This window comes from Microtus oregoni, unplaced genomic scaffold (assembly GCF_018167655.1).
Source record: "Microtus oregoni isolate MIOR12 unplaced genomic scaffold, Mior012 000047F_ref0000412, whole genome shotgun sequence".
Classification (NCBI taxonomy): domain Eukaryota; kingdom Metazoa; phylum Chordata; class Mammalia; order Rodentia; family Cricetidae; genus Microtus; species Microtus oregoni.
The window spans coordinates 12,602,499-12,620,711 of record NW_024543221.1 but is presented as its reverse complement, the minus strand read 5'-3'; the positions used below and the strand labels follow the sequence as shown (position 1 = coordinate 12,620,711).

Below are 18,213 nucleotides of genomic sequence, written 5' to 3'. Positions count from 1 at the left end.
TAATTGACTTAAGATAGCAGGTCACCCAGAGGAGGGACAGGATCCTGCAGCAGGCTTTCACAGATGACCCTTCTCAGAGTTAACCTTTGTGCTCATGGAGAATTTTCTGAAAAATTTCCAAGGTATGAATGGAAATCAGAGCAGATTGCATTACCTACATCCCGAAGGTCAGAGGTTCTGATTACTGAGGTAATGAAACTTCAGCGGGCTGCTTCAGGTCTATTAGGTTTGTCAGCTTCTATAAGCACGCTGACTTCAGGAATGCGATGATATCACCGAGGATGTCCGCGAGCAGGAACATAACAGCCACATCTTCACTTTAGTATTCAAGCATCACAAGGTGTGTGTGTGTGTGGGGGGGTGACTACATTTATGGGCATGCTCTTAAGATGAATTGGTGAGCAAGGTGGAGCAAGGAGGAAGAGTAGAACGGGTGGAAACACACACACACACACAAATAAATGCAACTTCAGATAAAACCAATTTTTCTTGAAGATGTAACAGAAGGTAAGTATAAGATCAATTAACTCAAAATATCCCATTAAAATAGTTCAAATTATTCTAATCCAAATGCCACAGATCATTAAAAACCAAGAAACATGGCAGGGCAGTGGTGGCACATGCCTTTCTTTAATCCCAGCACTCAGGAAACAGAGGCAGGCAGATATCTGTGAGTTCGCAGTCAGCCTTGGTCTACAAAGGGAGTTACAGGACAGGCTCCAAATCTACACAGAGAAAAACCCTGTTTCAAACAACAACAACAACAAAACAAAAAAACCCAAATAACCAACTGACCAAACAAAGAAACCAAAAAAAAAAAAATCCAAACTAACAAAAGCCCTAGGAATTTTTTTAAATGAATTATTTGATGGAAGCATAGATCAACACAGTGGATTCTCTTATACATAATGTCCCTCTGGCCTCCACACCCCAGGCTTGGTTCCCAGCCTCTGGTAGTATTGGGATACAGGGATCCCTTGAAGAGCTGGTACCCGGTAGGGGTTACTTAGTTGACTGGAGCATGCTGGAGAAGAATCTTTGGGCATGGCCTTTCTTTCTTTCAACACACCTTGAAAGGCGGTGTTGAAGGCACAAGAACCTGGAGTACCACTCCCAGAACCCACATAAAACCTGGGCATGGCAGTGTCTGCTTCTGATGGAGTACAGGGAAAGCGGAGGTAGAGTTAGGCTGATCCCTGAGGCTTGCTAGGAAATTAATGAGTTCAAGGACAGTGGGAGAAACACCCAGAAGAAGCCTGCCTTTGGTGGACCTCTGGCTTCTACACACACTTGCCCACATACATGTGCTCCTGGATACGAGAACATAAGCACATCTGTATATGCGAATGTTGGTGGAGGCTGCTCATTTGTTTCCCAGCTGCCCAGACCCAAAATAATCACACAGAAACTATGTTACTTGCAATACTCTTTGGCCAATAACTTAAGCTTACTTCTAGCTAGTTCTTATATTTTAAATCAACCCATTTCTATCAATCCATATATTGCCACGTGGTTGTGGCCTAGGTAAGGTTCTATCCTTCCATCTGTCATCTGTCTCCTGCAGTGGCTACTTCTCACTGACTCTGCCTACTTTCTCCTAGCATTCAGTTTAGTTTTACTGCCCAGCTCTATTCTGCCCTAACACAAGCCAAAGAAGCTTCTTTATTCATTAACCAGACACATTCATAGCATATAGAGGGAATCCCACATCATGTGAACATATATGCACATAGCTTTGGCGCCTTCACTTCCTGTTAGTGTGCCATGGTGGTTTGAATCAGAAATGTTCCCCCACGATCTCTCAAGCATTTTAATACTTGGTGCCAGGTTGGTGGTGCTACTGGGGAGGTTTGGGAGGTATGGCCTTGCTGGAGAATTGGACTCCAATCCTCTGGACCCATCACCCCAAATAAACACTTCCTTCTCTAAGCTGCCTTGCTCGTGGTGTTCCATCCCAGTAACAGAAAGCAACACGCGTGCTAACACTCAGTGGAAAGAGAGACATGCAGAGTGTTCTTACTTGGTTTCTCCCATCTCACATCTATGGCTGGGTGGTTAAGGACGCTCATGGTGACAATGGCTCCTTTCTCTGGAAAGCCTGCTAAGGTGGTCACTGCCACTTCTTGGCTTGGTATAAAGCCCACCCACGCTGTTGTGCACAAAGAGATTATATTCGTACGTTGTAAAACTGAAGGTGTTATTAAAATAAACAAACAAAAAAGGCACTTAAGTTATGTTCTATAGAAGATGAAATGCATTGATCTTTTTTTTTTTTCTCACAAAATACAGGATTCTTTCCCACAAAATGTTCTGTCTCCTTTTCCTGCTAGGAAAGGCTTGCTTTCCTTTCTTCTGATACAAAACATGCCATTATCTCTGTAACTCTCCAGTCTCAACCAGAGCACCAGGAAAACAGTTTATTTGGAAGCCGTACGCAAATGTCAGTCTTTTAAGTAAACGCAGGTTATCGTTTTCCCTGTTCTTACTGTTTTCAGAAGCAGGGAGGATTATGGCTCAATTCGCGATGTAATTACAAGGCTGGCAGCCTGCCAGCACTCTGTCCCAATACCATCCAGGGAGTTTTATGCTCTTCTTTAGAGAAACTCATCCATTTTCAAAGATCAGATTCCGTTATCATTTTCCTATACCTCTTCTCTGTCCTTGGGATCTCACTGGCTGGCAGATAAAAGCTTAAAGGAAACCTCAACTGTGAGCAGAGTGCCCAAGACTGCCCCTCTGAGAGTTTAGTAACAGCGAGGTGTGCTGGGTCCCATTGATACGTTGAGTCACTACAGAGGAAATGGACCAACCCTTCGCCAAAGGAGAAACACGGATACAGAGCACGATAGGAACTTCCTGAGTACATGCTAAATTGTTAATTCTTTATCTCTTTGGGTTTTCCAAGCAGGAACCCAGTGGCTTTATCTTTTTGGTTCAAACTTGCTGGAGAAGGAAAATGCTATAGGTAGACAAATCAGGCCCTGACTCTTTAACAATCTGTATGGAGATACTTGCTTAGTGGCTGACCCAACTTTGGCTTTAGATCTTCTTCCAATGTGGGGTCATACATGTTCCCAGGGTATCCAGCCGCTGATGCCTTCAAAGCCAGGCCCAAAGTCTCAAAGCTAGTCACCAAAGGCAAGAGTGCTATTTCCAGAAACCTCACTAAATCGCAAGGGGATGTTGCACATAACAACAGGGAGGGGGCAGGAGTGTTGGTCCCCCAAGCACAGGCCGGGACCATCAGAAGTTAGAAGAAGACTGCTTTCTGAAGCCTCTGGGGGGAGCTTGACCTCAGAAACAATTTGTTTGGTGACTTTAATTCTGAGAGCTGTAAGCAAGGACCCTCTCTTTGGGCTTGTGTTGTTTCTGGCCACCCAGCGTGTGGAACTTGATGTTATTACTGGGAAGACACCTGTCTATGTACTCTTCACTGAGAACTCACCAGCCTGCAGGACCAAGGCCACTGAAAGGCGACAGCCTTGGCAATTTCCTGTGACCCAGATCTTTCTACAACCCTATAAAGCACTATTATAGTATGGATTTTAAAAGTGAGGCAAATAAGGTTGGAAATATTAAAGAGCTTGTCCAGTTCATTGGACTCTTTACAAGAGCTGAGATTCAAATGCAGGAGGCCTGACTGAAGACATGCTGAACAAGGCTGCTGCACTGGGTACTGCCAGTGTGATGGGAAAGTAATAATAATAACAATAACAATCCAGGGATAATCTGCTCTGCCCCTGTTGGGATGATGCCACATGACTGGGCCTTGACCTTCGGTACCTCTCTAGCTGAGGGGAGGGGCTGATTTACCTCTGCATCCAGACTGCCTGCCCAATTTCCTCTGTGACCCCAGGATGAATGGGAAGGGTGGTGAGTCGGGGTTAAGTGGGTGGCGGAGCTGAGACAATAGAAGGAAGAGAAGCTAATGGCTCCCGTGGGAATTGAACCAATGACCTTGGCTTCATTAACTCTGTCCCTGGGTAAAATACTTATAATTGTATTTCAAGTCATAAAATAGTCTGTATCTGAAGACCAGAAGCTGAATCTTCTCCACTACAGTGCTTGAGCGTTTCTTCCGTATGTTGATGCTACTGTACAAGTGACAACCTTTGTGACTCCAAATGACACTTTGGTTCAGCCTTTGCTGTGTCAAGCTAATAGCACTGATATTTTTCTTCATGTACAAATTTTTGAGGGCCTGCCTCCCATGATACTTGTAGGAATTTTATCATAATTTTATACAATTTAGGTAGACCAGGTAATATATATTCCATATACACAATATATTCCACACACACATATATAATAGATGGAACATATATATCTGTACATACATACATGCATGCATAATACACACATATAGATATAAAATAGATGGAGCACAGAAGGCATAGACCATATGGATACATGTCACTGAAAAGTGGGCTTTCAAGATGGTACTAAAACTTCTCAAGTAGACCTGCCTTTAGAGCTCATCTACTTCAAATATTTAAGTGTCTTCTCCATTTTAGAGATTAAAAACCAAACCCCAGGACACTTAGAAATGAAACGGGTTCACCTAGGTTTGCAGAACAACTGTCTGTGCTCAGGGAACCTCTCTGTGTCTTCTGAGGACTCGGTCTTTCGAATACCCATTGCTTCACTTATCTGAGAGGTCAGTGTGCATTCATGTGACACCACATGTTTGCCCTTTATCATTTCTCCAACTTTAAAAAAGAATTGTGAAGATTTTCAATATATGTGTGTTTTCAGGTGTCCTCAGAGGCCAGAAGAGGGCATGGGATCCCCAGGAGTTGGAGATACAGGCATTTCTGGGCACCCTGACATGGAGGCTGAGAAACAAACTTAGGTCCTCTGTCAGAGCAATCAGTGCTCTTTCCTGCTGAGCTGTCTCTTCAGTGCCACATCTCTCTAACTTGTACTAAAAATCTCTTTCCTACTAAATGAAAAACTAAAATGTGCAGTTTTTAAGGCAAAAACATAATTTAAAAAAGTTAAATCCCTGTATTTCATGTCTGTGTTTTTAACCCTGTATATGTGTGTGTGTGTGTGTGTGTGTGTGTGTGTGTGTGTATGCAGAAATGAACACAGGTGCTGTACCTTAGGAGGAGGAGTTGGCCCCCACAGATCTGAAGTTACAGGAGGATGTGAGGTATCTAACACGGGTACTGAGAACCTAACTCAGCTCCTCTGCAAGAAGGCTCCACGTTTTTAATCCCTGAGCCATCTCTTTGTCTACAACAAAAGCAAACTTTACTTCGTAATGGTATATTCCTATAACTTGTCTACATATCTCTGTGGCTCATATTTCAGCCCTACACATACAGAAGGATGAGTTAGCTGTCCGAAAGTAGCTTTTCTATTCACTATCTGCACTGTCTTTGTAGTGAACTTAACGGGTGGTGCCAAACGGGCATTCCACTCAACAACATAAAGCTTCCCTAAATAGAATGGTAGGTCAGTTGGTACCATGTACCCACAGCAAGACCTATCCCAGAAGACCCCTGCTCCAATAGCAAATGAAGACTCTTAGGTGACACATACGATGATGATATTTTCCTCTGTGCAAAACAGCACAGGTTAAGAATTTGTGGAAAAATTCTCAGTTCAAGGTCCAGCTATTCGAACTCAAATAAAAAAAAATTCTGTTTAGTTGGGAAAAAAAAAAGCGCCCATTAGATTCTGTCTAGTTGACGCAGGCTCCATCTGCTTATCTCTCAGTTACTTGTGGGGACAAACAGGTGTTCATAGTTCCCAAATCAGTCACCCTCACAGATTTCAGGGCACATGTGATTTGGCAGGTCAGACACAAACATATTCATGTCCAACAGAAAAATGATCCCTACTGAATCTCAAAGCAGTTTTTGAGTAAAATAGACTGAAAACAAATAGTATTTGCCATAGTGAGCAATGCCACTCCAATTCATTCATTTATTCAAACCTTATTTCCAACAGTCTAGCAGTCTCGATCCAAAGAATAAGGAACTTGCCGTCTGTTCTCTTAGAGCCAAAGCCAGTGTGAGCTCTGAGGGACATGCTTTCTGTTGTTTATGTAAGCATGTGGACCCAGGGGATGGGGGCTGAGGAGTCCAGAAATGGGAGTTGGTGCCTTTCTCAGTTCCTCTCCACCTTAATTTTTGAGATAGGGTTGCTCATTGGAACTCTTTGGTCTGTCTAGATTATCTGGTCAGCATATCCTAGGGATTCTTTTCTCTTGTCTCTCTTGTGCTAGGACTGCAGGCAAAGGCTGCCGCACCTGGTTTATGCACGGACTCTGGGGAATCTATATCTGGTCCTCACATTTGTAAAACAAGGGCTTTACTTAATGAGTTGACCTCCACCCCCATGAGAGTGTTTTGAAATGAGAAAATTTAGACTCTGTTTACCTAAAATTTACTTTTTCCCTTTTCTCGTTGGATGCAAACGAGTGAGACCATAAAGTTTAACCTCACCAATGAGGAGGTGTGATTTGGTCTAGCTTTTGATGTCACGTGGTATTTAGTCTGGTGGAAGCATTGGTCCAGTGAAAGATATTTTGGGTCAAAATGTGTACATTGAAAAGCTCTGATGCCTCTGGCTAACTGATAAAAGTCTTCTTCAATATAGCTGAGACTGACTTGGGTTGTTTTCATCAGAATCAAATCTGTGTCAACTTTATTGACATCCCAACAGAATTCAAGTTTCAATATTCTTATCACTATAAACAATGCCCTTGAAGAGTCGGTCAGGTTAGCTGCTTCCCATACTGAGTCTATGTCATCTCTGCCACAAACAAAAGCTTGCTTGGATAGTCTCTCTCTCTCTCTCTCTCTCTCTCTCTCTCTCTCTCTCTCTCTCTCCTCTCTCAATGGTTCTGAGAGGCCTCAGCTGAGTCTCAGCCCTTGGCATGCTTGTGGGAACAAGGAGATGCACTAACAAATGACCCCTGCCCTAAGATAATTACAAAGACAAAAAGTACTTTTGTTTGAATTAAATTATGTAGATAACTGGCTTGATGACCTGCATTCTATAATACGATATAGAAGACAAAATTACTATGAGGGAGTCTTGAATTTCAGGATATAAAAATTGCATAGAAAACTATGCCATTGCTGTCTAGACTCTTTTTCTCTATATCAACATACACATTTAGTAAACAGACCACTTGAACAAGGCAGTAACTCCGACTTCTTTTCAATGTCATAACTATTTATAAAGGGAAGCCCAGACATTCTTTGCTGCACATTTTGTATCAGAAGAATTTTCACTTCAACACTGTTCTAAATATGTCTATAATGATAAAAATGAAACAAGATGGGTGTGGTGGGGTGACTGTAGAGAAGGCTTAGGGGTTAAAACACTGGTTGCTCTTCCTGATGACCTGGGTTTGATTCCCAACAACCCCATGGTGACTTACAACCAGCTGTGACTGTAGTTCTAGGAGACCTAGTGCCCTCTTCTGGACTCCATGGGTACTGTATGCATGTGGTGCACAAACATCCATGCAAGCAAAACACCCATACATATAAAATAAAAATGTTTTAAAAAGATGCGATAAAACACTTCAGTGCTCTACTTATTTATGTAAATAGGCGCAAAGTGGGAACAGAGAAATTTGGGGAGAATAGGCAATTATGTATGCCTTCCAAAAGAAGATGGATTCAATTAAGAACTACAAAAAAACAGTCAAATGGATAAATCAATAGGATAAACAAAGTCAGCCTTCTGTGCCCCAGGGTTCCATAGCCTCAGATTCAACCAACCATGAACAGGAAATATTTAGAAAAATAACAGCATCTGGTACTGAACCATTTTTTTGTTCCCTAAACAACGCAGTGTAACATCTATCTGCCTTCACACTGGTCTGAGCATTGTAAACAGTGCAGGGATGACTGAAGCCTATGCCAGCCTGTGATCAGCTCTATGCTAGCTAATACTTCATAATTTCATATCCACGACTTTAGCATCCATGGTTTTTATTATCTATGGGGCCAAGGATTTGCAGTGGTCCCGAAGGTAATTCCCCAGATTCCAAGGGAACCTAGGTAGGTCCAGGGGAAAGGTTCATTATGGTGTCACAATATAGGGGACAACATTGGTCCTTTCTTAGTATGCTGGGAGCTGTGAATCACCTGTAAGAAGGGAAGTCCTGGCTGCTATCATGGCAGATGAAGTAGCCCCTGTGCAAGCAATGTGTGCACTCATCCCTTTATCAGGAAAAACCCGAGCCCATGGGAGGGCTAATTCCCAGCTTCCTCTCCGAATGGCAAGATGGACGGCCCACTTTGTGCAGACAGGGGTGGACTAATAAAAAAAATAAAAGGAAAAGTCTCATATTAAGATGACTGGGCCATATGTTTTGAATGTTAAGAAATGGAAAACACATCCTGAGTTTTAACCCCAAGTTGTTTATGAGAGTGTAAGCAATTATTAGGTAACTGAAGATGACCTTGAACTTCTGGCCCTCTTATTGCTACCTGCCTGTAGACCCTGTATATTCTTCTTACATGGGACTGAACCTGTGACTTTCAGCAAGTCAGACAAGCAGTCTGCCACCTGAGCTTAGACTCCAGCCGCTTGACTCCTTGAATAAAAACAGAAACCTCCAAATCAAATTTCCTTGTGGGGACAAAAAATCCTGGACAATTAGCCTCATGTAGCTACTTAGATCCCACACCACATTTTTGTTTATCTGCACAATCCTTCTAGAGATAGCTGCCATGGGAATGTTTATTTCAGCTCATATTCAGACCAGCAAGAGTGGGGACAGGCAGCTTCCTGGAGGAAGAACTTTCTAAGCCAAGACCTAAAGTGTAGGTGATACTGATGAACGGAAGGGGCCTGATGAGGAAAGGATCAGAGATGGGAATTCTTCACATTGTTCTTCGTGAGCACAGTGAGAGAGTCTGGGACACAGAAGCTGGAGGGATGAGGGACGGTTGGTAGTGGGGCTCAGACAATAGTCCACATATTTTGAAACTTCAACACATTGCCTGGACCAAGAAAATGGAGAAATAATTGGATCTAGGGAATGGCAGATGATATAGTTGGAGCCCCAGAGATGGTGAAGGGTTTGTCTCAGCTCATAAAGCTGGTTCCTTAGCAAGAGATCAAAGAGTACTTAGATCTAACTCTATCATGTAGTATTGTTTTGGCGGCTATCACCTACTGGCCCATGGTTTAGTTTTAAACTCTAGATTCAACTCTTTCAAGTCTCACTAATTCAGTGACTTACAACCCGCTATCCCCTAAACACAGGTGAATATGGGAGGCACCCACTGATTTCCACAGTTCCGGGTGTATTCAATTCTTCCAAATTCCATTACTAAGTTTCATGTCTAGATAGAGATGTGACAAAGGCAATAGGTTGGGGCTCACACATCGCCAAGTTTGACTTGAAAGACTTATTGCAAGCACACAGTTGAGATGGCAAACACTCAACACGCCTCGGCTATACTTCAATGATAAATGCCACAGATAATAACTGAACATATTCTACCGTGTGACTGATAACAGGTTCACACTACGAACACTCTGGGGTACCTTGAACTACTCCACACACCCCAAACTAAATGCCAGTATTTGTTTTTATAGTTTTTGTAATCTCACCTGCTAAGACTCTTATCTTTGTAAAACCACTGAGTTCCTGAATAAATATTGTGCCACAGATTTAAATCTTCTGGGGGATTTGAAGCAAGTGGCTGCTGGATTTTGCGTCTCAGAAGCTCATATCTAAAACAGAAGACAAGCAGGAATATCATGATTGTCTCAACGAACATTATTACTGAGATTCAGATAGCTTAGTGGCATGTATATGACGCATGCATGAAAGCAGAAATAATACCCTAGTGCAATTATGAAATATTTCCAGATAAACACTTTTTCTTCCTGGTTTAGCTGTCATATAGTCTGCTAATTGCAAATTATCACATAGACTCACATGTTTTGATCACCAGTGGGATGGAAACAGTTTAGATTTCTGTGTCAGATTTGCTCAAGATCTGTTGCAAGTTTCACACAAAGTAGGACTATAAAAATCTTATCAAGTTAATGATTTCCTAAGACTCCATTAAAATTTTATAAACAATGATGATATTATCCACTCTGTTTCCTATGCCATGTATTCAGTTCTGGTGGCTGTAGAGCTATTTCAGAATCACAGTTCTTGGCTTCCATCTTTTTTTCGAGAAGGGAATACTCTTCCTAAGTCTCTAGACAGTGGTGATATGGAAATGACTGCATGGTTAACTTCATAATTCAGAGACACCACTGTCCTACCATGTTACACAGAACACACGCCAGAGCGGCCAAGCAGAATAAAATTAGTTTTTGAAAAGAGAAAAACAATGAGGGGAAATATTAGCTATGAGAGAAATGTTTTAAGGATTTTAGTTTGTCTCGATATGATGCTCACTCTTAGTCAAAGAAATCCCTTAATACAATGTGCTATTATACAAATGTTAAGAACAGAGGGATATTGTGTGGTTATTATGAGTTTGTAGGAGTATGTAAATATCTAGATGGCATTAATTTTATGTTGAGATGTTAGTGAAACCCTGCCTCCTTACTTCTTAGAATGACAAAGCTAAAACAAACTGCAGAGGAAAGTCCTTTCTCTTCTACCTCAAATTTGGTCCATTTGGCTTGAATGGTGGCTGCCAAGAAATCCCAACACAAGATTTGCTTAGTGGAATCAAAGACGATGGGGCCAGTTCCTGAGGCAGGGCTGGATGGGAGGTGACAGAGGTAGGGAGACTCTCCGTGCACCCTCGTAGGTACCCATTCCCTCTGGAGCAAGCACAGCAATTGTGATCAAGTAATTAGTGAAAGAGATGAGATGAGGTTCTGTTAGGGATCGTGATGAGAGGGTCTGGCATGCAGATCTCATAGCTCAGTATGTCTCCGTTCTGGAGGAATGGGGCTTTCCAAGTGACCTGAAATAAAAGACCAGGAGCATCAGTGTGACAACACAGGAACAGAGCAGTGATGTTCACAGAGTCTAGAGTTTTGCCTGCCTCCTTTGCCTCAAAGTCATTTTCTGAAGGTCCACATTCAACTTAACCCCATGCACTAGACAATAAGGAAGGACTGGGGACCATGAGCTGAATGCTAGGAACCCAGTGGGAGGTGCTTCCTGGGCTTGACTTTTAGCTGTGATGCTTTATAGAACCATCAGACTAATACCCATCCTGGCGATCCATCTCTGCCTTGGCTGCACAGGACACAGAGCAAGCACACGGAGGAAATTCACACACCCACATGCATTAGGGCAGCATGAGGACTTGAAAGTTTGCATGTTTATAACTCAGTTACATTGAACTCAGAGCTCCTAATTTTACCTTGTGGGTTAAAGAGGTTGTTTTACAAAGGCTGGGATGGGTGGCCATTATTTGTATGTTCTGACATTCACAATTGAATTCCTGAAGCTGGTGTACATTTTAACAAATGAAGCAATAATACATTCTAGTCTCAGGATAAGAACATGTAGAAAGCTTTTAAAACTTCAAAGGGTCGCTCTGTTTGAACAAGTTTCACATCAGAAAACAGAATAACATCTTATAAATTCCATCATACCAGATGCGACATTTCTCTCTACAGTTTACTAGAGCTTGGTGGACTAAGGTTCAAGGTTAGAGGCCCCTGATGGCTCTATAATAGAAAGTTTGTTGCTGCTGCACAGATACATACTTTGGTGATTTCTGCACTTTATTTTATTTCTCAGTTATTCTAAGTGTTTTACCATGGCAATCTGTACATTGGCTGAATCCTGTTTGAAATCCTTCTTTTAAATCTGATTTTACACTGCTTAATTATTTCATTAAGAAATGGCTTTCAAATCTGATGAGGTCATTTAAAATGATTGTTGTCATTTTGGGCTTGCCTGTGTGAGCTTCTGTACACCCCATGTGTCAGGTGCCCAAGGAGACCAGGTTGTATTGGACCCCATGGAAACGGAGTTTTAAGCAATTATGGGCTGCCTGATGTGGGTGCTGGGAACTGGAGTCCTTTGCAAGAATAGTAAGAGCTCTTAACTGCTGAGCCATCTCCAGTCGCTTCAACCCTTTTGGGTTAAAAAACTACAGGCTTTCTCCTTAATTGGTTAGTGTAAGAGGCATGATGAGAGACAGCAGGACATTGAACTTCCATTTTTGGAATTGGATCAAATTTGTCCCATTAGATTATTCTTTTGATCTTCTGCTTAATTCAATTTGCTAACATTTTATTCAGAAGTTTTAGATTGATATTCAAATATGAAATTATTCTATACCTTTATTGAACTATTCTTTTCAGTCTTAGTAGACACTGTCTACCACCCTTCAAGAAGGAAAGAGTCTTCTCAGGAAATTAAGTGCCACAGGGAAGTACACAGAGTTCATTTTTTCACATAATATAATTACTTGGAGTTTTCCTGATGGTTAGATTTTGAGAATATGAGTTAGACCTACCATGCCCTCAGTTTCCCTTAATACTTATGTCTTTACCAAGCCATGAGCAATTGTTTTTAGTAGTCAAGTATTAAGCTCAGAGCCTCGCACATTTCAGGTAAGCCCTCTACCCCCGAATCGCATCCTCAACTTCTTGTACATTTGTGACCGGGTTTCATTAAGTCACTAAATTGCCACAGAAGCCGGGGTAAGGCTTCAATTGTATCACCCTCATACAGGACTCTCTTAGATTTGGCTCACTTTCTACCTAGCAATGTGCTACTCTGTAATTGTCTTTTAGTTGGCTCACTTTGGTACTTCCCTTGCTGCCCCTGTTGGGCAGTAGCTCCTGCGGGTGGCATTGCACAGAGATAGCAGGGCTGGTGACATGGCTTGAATACAAGTCATCCCTCTGCTTACTAAGGAGAAATCTCACTAGAAAATACACTTGGGTAAAGTTTTAAGATATTCCCAAGTACAGTGTGAGCCAATAATACTAACACGAAACTGTGTTCTTTGAACATTTAAATATATATCATGAAACACTAGATTAAGTCCAGAATTCCTCATTTTTCCTAATTAAATAATGGGAATTGATGGCCAAAGGCACTACTTGGCTGTCATACCTCTGTGTTTCAAGATCTTTCTAAAAACTTGGGGCCCATATGTAGTGGTGTGCACCTATAATCCCAGAACATGGAAAGCAGAGGCAGGTAGGTCTCTTTGAGTTCAAGGCCAGTCTGGTTTACAAATTGAGTTCCAGGAGAGCCTGAGCTGTTACACAGAATAACCCAGTCTTGAAAAACCAACGAACCAATCAAAAATACTCACACACACACACAAAAAAAAAAAAACAACAAAACAAATCAAAACTTGACCTAGGGTTTCCATGGTTCTCTTGGGCCTGAGGTGATGACCCATGGGATTCAGCTCCCTTAGACAAGCTGATCTAAACTTCCCTACCAATCCGATAGGACATGGACACCCTACTCCCTTTCCTAGATGAAAGTGTCATGGCCCTAGAGGGGAAATAAAGGCTGACTAACTCCTTCCAGATATTGGCATCCTGGGGTGTTGACCCACTCAAGCAGACTGGCTCACTGTTAGCTTCTGAAATCACGCACACATTTATTTTTTTCTTTTTTGATATTCTACAATCAGTGATGTCTAATTTTTAAAATTTTGGCAGAAAGAATCAGAAGAACATTTGAAGTGTAGCTGCTGCCTCTGTGAAGGGACTGTGGGTGCCATGCCGCATGCCATCTATCAACGCTGCACCAAAACCCGCCCCGCAGAACTCTTCAGAGAGGTAAGGCAGTTCTGGAATGATCACTGATTCTGGGTTTGTTTGTTTCCTTTCTTTTCTTTTTTTTTCGTTGACTGAAGACAAGTTCTTATAATTTTTCGAGTTCATAGATTATCATATATGCTACATGTAAAAATTAAATTAATGTTACATCAATAGAATTCCATATGCTTTACTTGTTTTTCATCAAAATTGCATTGCTTTAACAATTCTCGGGTCAAAGATACTTAAGATTATTTTGGGTGTTCAATTTTCAAAGACTAAATAAAAAAATTGCTAAATGGTCACTTCTAGTTTGTGGGTTAAATGAATTTTCTTCAAAAAGTTAAATTATCTAGCGTCATCGAGTGCCTGCCTTTCGCTGGCAAGAGAGAACTCAGCCTGGATCCAAGCAATAATTCCGACAGACGAACTTTGCTGTTATGCAAATGCCCTCTGCTTTGTGCTCTGGTGAGCAAGCCACTGTACCGAGGCTTTTGGCAATGGTACAAGGCTGGATCCATGGAAGCATGTGTGTATTTACACAAAAGAGGCTTCTAAGCTGCAAAACTCCCTCCTGTTTGGTTACACTAATTTCCCTTGAATGAAGTTTGTATGCCAGCCAAAACAATGGTAGTTATCCCATCCTCTAGAGTTCAATCCCCAAAGAATGAGGCCAATAATTGAGCTTTCTGGATATCCCAGCAATATGCTATTTTCTTAATTTCTTTTCCCATTATTTCAACTCTTTGATTTTCTTTTCCAAAAGAGCACGGAATATGCGCGCGCAGAGCTTTTGTTTGTTAATCTGCTTCTCGGCGCTTCCATTAGTCTCCACATCGCTCCTCATTTCCCGATCTGTTTAAATATGACGTGGTCCTGAGGCTAAGCATCCCACAGTGGTATCAAAGTAGTTCATGTGTGCGAGGCAAATAGCAGTCTCTCAACAATATAATTAAGGGGATTCAGGGAGAAATGAAAAACTGACATTGAATTCCAGATAGTTTGGGCTAAAGGCCAGAAAGCCAGTTTCTGCAGCAATTGCCTCAGACAATGAATGTGTTAGTCTTGTCAGTAGATGGCTCTGTCAGACACAGAGTGCACACAGGGTAAGTCCCTACATCTGTAGGACCGAGCGAAGCCAGAATGCCCAATGGCTTACCTGACTGCATCTGGTCCCAGCAATGCACCCTGGGCAGCTGCACTCCTGCGCCCAATGGCTTACCTGACTGCATCTGGTCCCAGCAATGCACCCTGGGCAGCTGCACTCCTGCAGGCCGGGAGGGTATTTTTGAAACTTCTACCCAGCCGCTGCTTCTTGTGCCTCCATTAAGAGAGCTCCCCAGAACCCGGTATTCATATGGTGTCCAAGGGCTGAGGGTAGGATCCTTGTCAATAAATTTCATGGCATGACTTCTCGAGAGAGGTGACAGGCTCCTAATTTCCTCTTTCCCTTTGACTCGTCTCTCGATTGTAAAGTTTTCAGTAAAGTCACTGGGGTTGCTGGGGGATTGCCAGATACAATGACAGATGTTGGAGTGTCTGGAAACAGCTCTGGGCTTGGGATACCTTCGGTGTTCCTGGGAGTGTCCACACAGTCTGAGACTCTGGTGACTTGGAACACCCTTTGGAGGTACAGGCTTCCACCTGGAACTGATACCCCGAGGCCATGAAGTACAGACGGCCATGCCAGTACATACGATAATGGGTAATAGTCCTATCTCGCTTTACGGGCTGCTGCCAAACGATTGACTTCACTCTCGAGTTCACGTCCATAAGAACTGGAGGATCTACTGGCCCAGGCCCTGTAAAGAACACATCCAGGAAGTCACGGATCTTACAAACCTCGTGTATCCTCAACAGTAAAACTCAAATGAACAAGCACTTGGTGGAGACAAGAGGCAAACAGGGAAAGGGCGCACAGATGAGCAAGACTGCCCTCCCACGATGGTATGAGAAATACTTGTTGAATGTGACTGAGCTGACGCTGCCCTTTTCTTCCTATCATAGACCCAGCAAAACCATTTCTCTTCATTAGAGCTAATGCTGAAAAAATATCAAAAGGACTTTTACAATTATTTTAAATCAAGGCATTAGAAGAAAAACACACAAGCTGACAGTTTAACCAAAGTTCGAGAAGGCTGCGGCCACATTTTGCCCCCTGGGTCCCCAGTCCTGATTCTAACCAACATCACTACGGTAACAGACCCGTTGACAGCATTCCTCATCATACATTCCATAGGATGCTGCCTCTGTTTATCATGCTAATCCATGTTTTGCGATTTATCTACTCCCTGTTAATATTATCGGTGATTTTTTACTGTGCCTGTGACAGAGCTGACGACGATCCAGCTCCTTCACCTGCTGATAAATAAACAACGCACAGATCTGACCTTTAGGTTAACGGGTTTTACGTCTGCCCCACTCAGCACTCTAACTGATTCAATTATCATAAAGGTTCGGGAGGCCCCATGAATACTGAAAAAGGCCCACCATATGCCTGCAGAGGTGGTGGTGGGGGGCAGCAGGCACTCTGCAGCCCTCCAGAGAAATTCCTTAATTGTAAATAATTTCACCATGCGACACAATCAAGTCACCTTGAATGCGAATCCCCTCAGCCCGCGCAGGCAAAGTGTTATTTAAGCTTTACTGGGCTGCGTTAAATTCTGCAATTTGAAGGGCTGTTAAGTTTTTCAATTGAAATTTCATTTAAAATGCAGGTGCTTTTTATTATATCGCGGCTTTACTGCTCTCTAGGTACAAGCAGGAACATGGCGCAATAACACAAATCTGGCTCAATCACTGATCAGTAACAGCTGTAATTCCGGGACGTTTAGCATTCTTATAAACCATGGCCTGAGATCTATAAATTGCTACAACAGATCAAAAAAAAAAATACTATAGCCCTCTTTTCTGCCCACAGCAATTTTGGCATTTATGAGATTTTTTTTTCTGTGAACATTAGATTTTATTGAAAATCTTTTAAAAAGATATAGTTGGATTTAGTAATTGTTTAAAACAGCATTGATTTGAGTGTGAATGTGCGATTCAGTATCCCACTGAGGGCTAAGTGTTAAAGGTAGCCATAGACTTGTGAAGCCAGTGGCTGTGGCAATAGCTATGTAAGGGATGTTTCCAAACAGAATGGGCTACGTTTTAGTCACCAACTGAAGTGCTGATGATAGAATCAAAATTCGTTTTGTGAAGGGACCTAAAATCAAGCTATTTTTGACAATCTGGTCACCCACCCTTTGTGGGGAGAGAAAGCCTAGCATCATGGTGACGTTGGTGTGGGCATTCCCCAGGCTGGCCTGTTGTTAGCCTTCACTTGAAAGCCGTCGGTGACATTTCTTCTCGCCTCGCCAGTGCATGGTTCAGAAGCAATTATCATACCAACATGGGGATACGGCTCCTTTCTTAGCTGGCCATGCCATGCATGTTTAGTTATTCCCAGAAAAATCTGAGCGTCTTACAAGCTCTAAATGTTTTGCAATCTAAAAAAAAAAAAAACCCTCTGATATGGGAGCTTGTAAAATCAACTGTGGAGATTCGAGTCTTTAGCCTAACCTACCTCACCCCCTCTCCTCACTAAAGAATAATAAATGCTTTAAAAAGCCAGAATGTTTTCCAGCGGGTTTTCATCAGGGTCTCGCATAATGATTCCCTCCTCTGTGAGCTATCACACTGCGGAGCTTCTTCAGGGAAAAGCACCAACAAGGATGCAGTTTGTTCTCTGTGATGAGAATGCAGCCTTTTATTTCTCCTGAAGACGCTGATGGTGTGATAGGTAAAACATCCATGATAATGAGTCGGACTTACTTACACTTCAAACTCCCACAGAACACAGCCCTTCCTTAAAGACGACCTCTTATCTTGGGAAGAGGAGACATTCAATTTCAATTTCATGATACCCCCACCACACACCCCCAGAGCCAGAATACATCTTATTAGCTTCTCTCTCGGGAAAGCCCAGCACACTCCCTGCTTCCTCTGCAGAAAGTCCTCTAACGCATCCTGGAGAGGAACAGAAGGAACAGAAGTAAGCTTAATTAGCTCCTTTGGCTAGGCAAGTGTTAAAACCTGACTTCTGGCACTCGTTCAATTTGGAGCTTTGAAATGATAAGCAGGATCATCTAATTCTATATACAAACCAACTGTCCTGCTACTGCTCAGTTGAAAGGGTCACCACAATTATGTAAAACATGAGTAATAACTATAATTGGGGTAGTTGGCTAATACAATAAAAAGCCGTGAACACGAGGAAAGTTACGCTCGCCGCAGTAGCTATCACTCTCTAAAGTAAGAATTCATGGGTGAAATGACATGAAAAAGATGGTTATAAAAGTTTAATGGAATGATAAAAGGCAAAAGTCGGCCTCTCAGCTGAATTCGTAAAATCCCTATACATCACGATCAGCTCCTTAACTGTAAAATCAATGTGGACTAGAACATGTTGTCAATGCCGCTGTCACTCGAGGGGAGATGGGGAAGTCTGGCAGGCACACAGCTCAGCCGCCCAGT

At 42.4% G+C, this 18,213-nt stretch overlaps 1 protein-coding gene across 1 annotated transcript in view; it reads right to left on the bottom strand.

Moving 5' to 3' along the window:
• Ush2a (usherin) overlaps positions 1-18,213 on the bottom strand; it is a 669,744-nt gene that overhangs the window by 201,818 nt on the left and 449,713 nt on the right. The window contains 8 exon segments of the mRNA XM_041635252.1: positions 2,021-2,147; positions 2,149-2,188; positions 9,592-9,714; positions 10,606-10,916; positions 12,775-12,799; positions 14,944-15,211; positions 15,214-15,264; positions 15,267-15,497. Of these exon segments, the coding sequence (XP_041491186.1) occupies positions 2,021-2,147; positions 2,149-2,188; positions 9,592-9,714; positions 10,606-10,916; positions 12,775-12,799; positions 14,944-15,211; positions 15,214-15,264; positions 15,267-15,497 (1,176 nt within the window).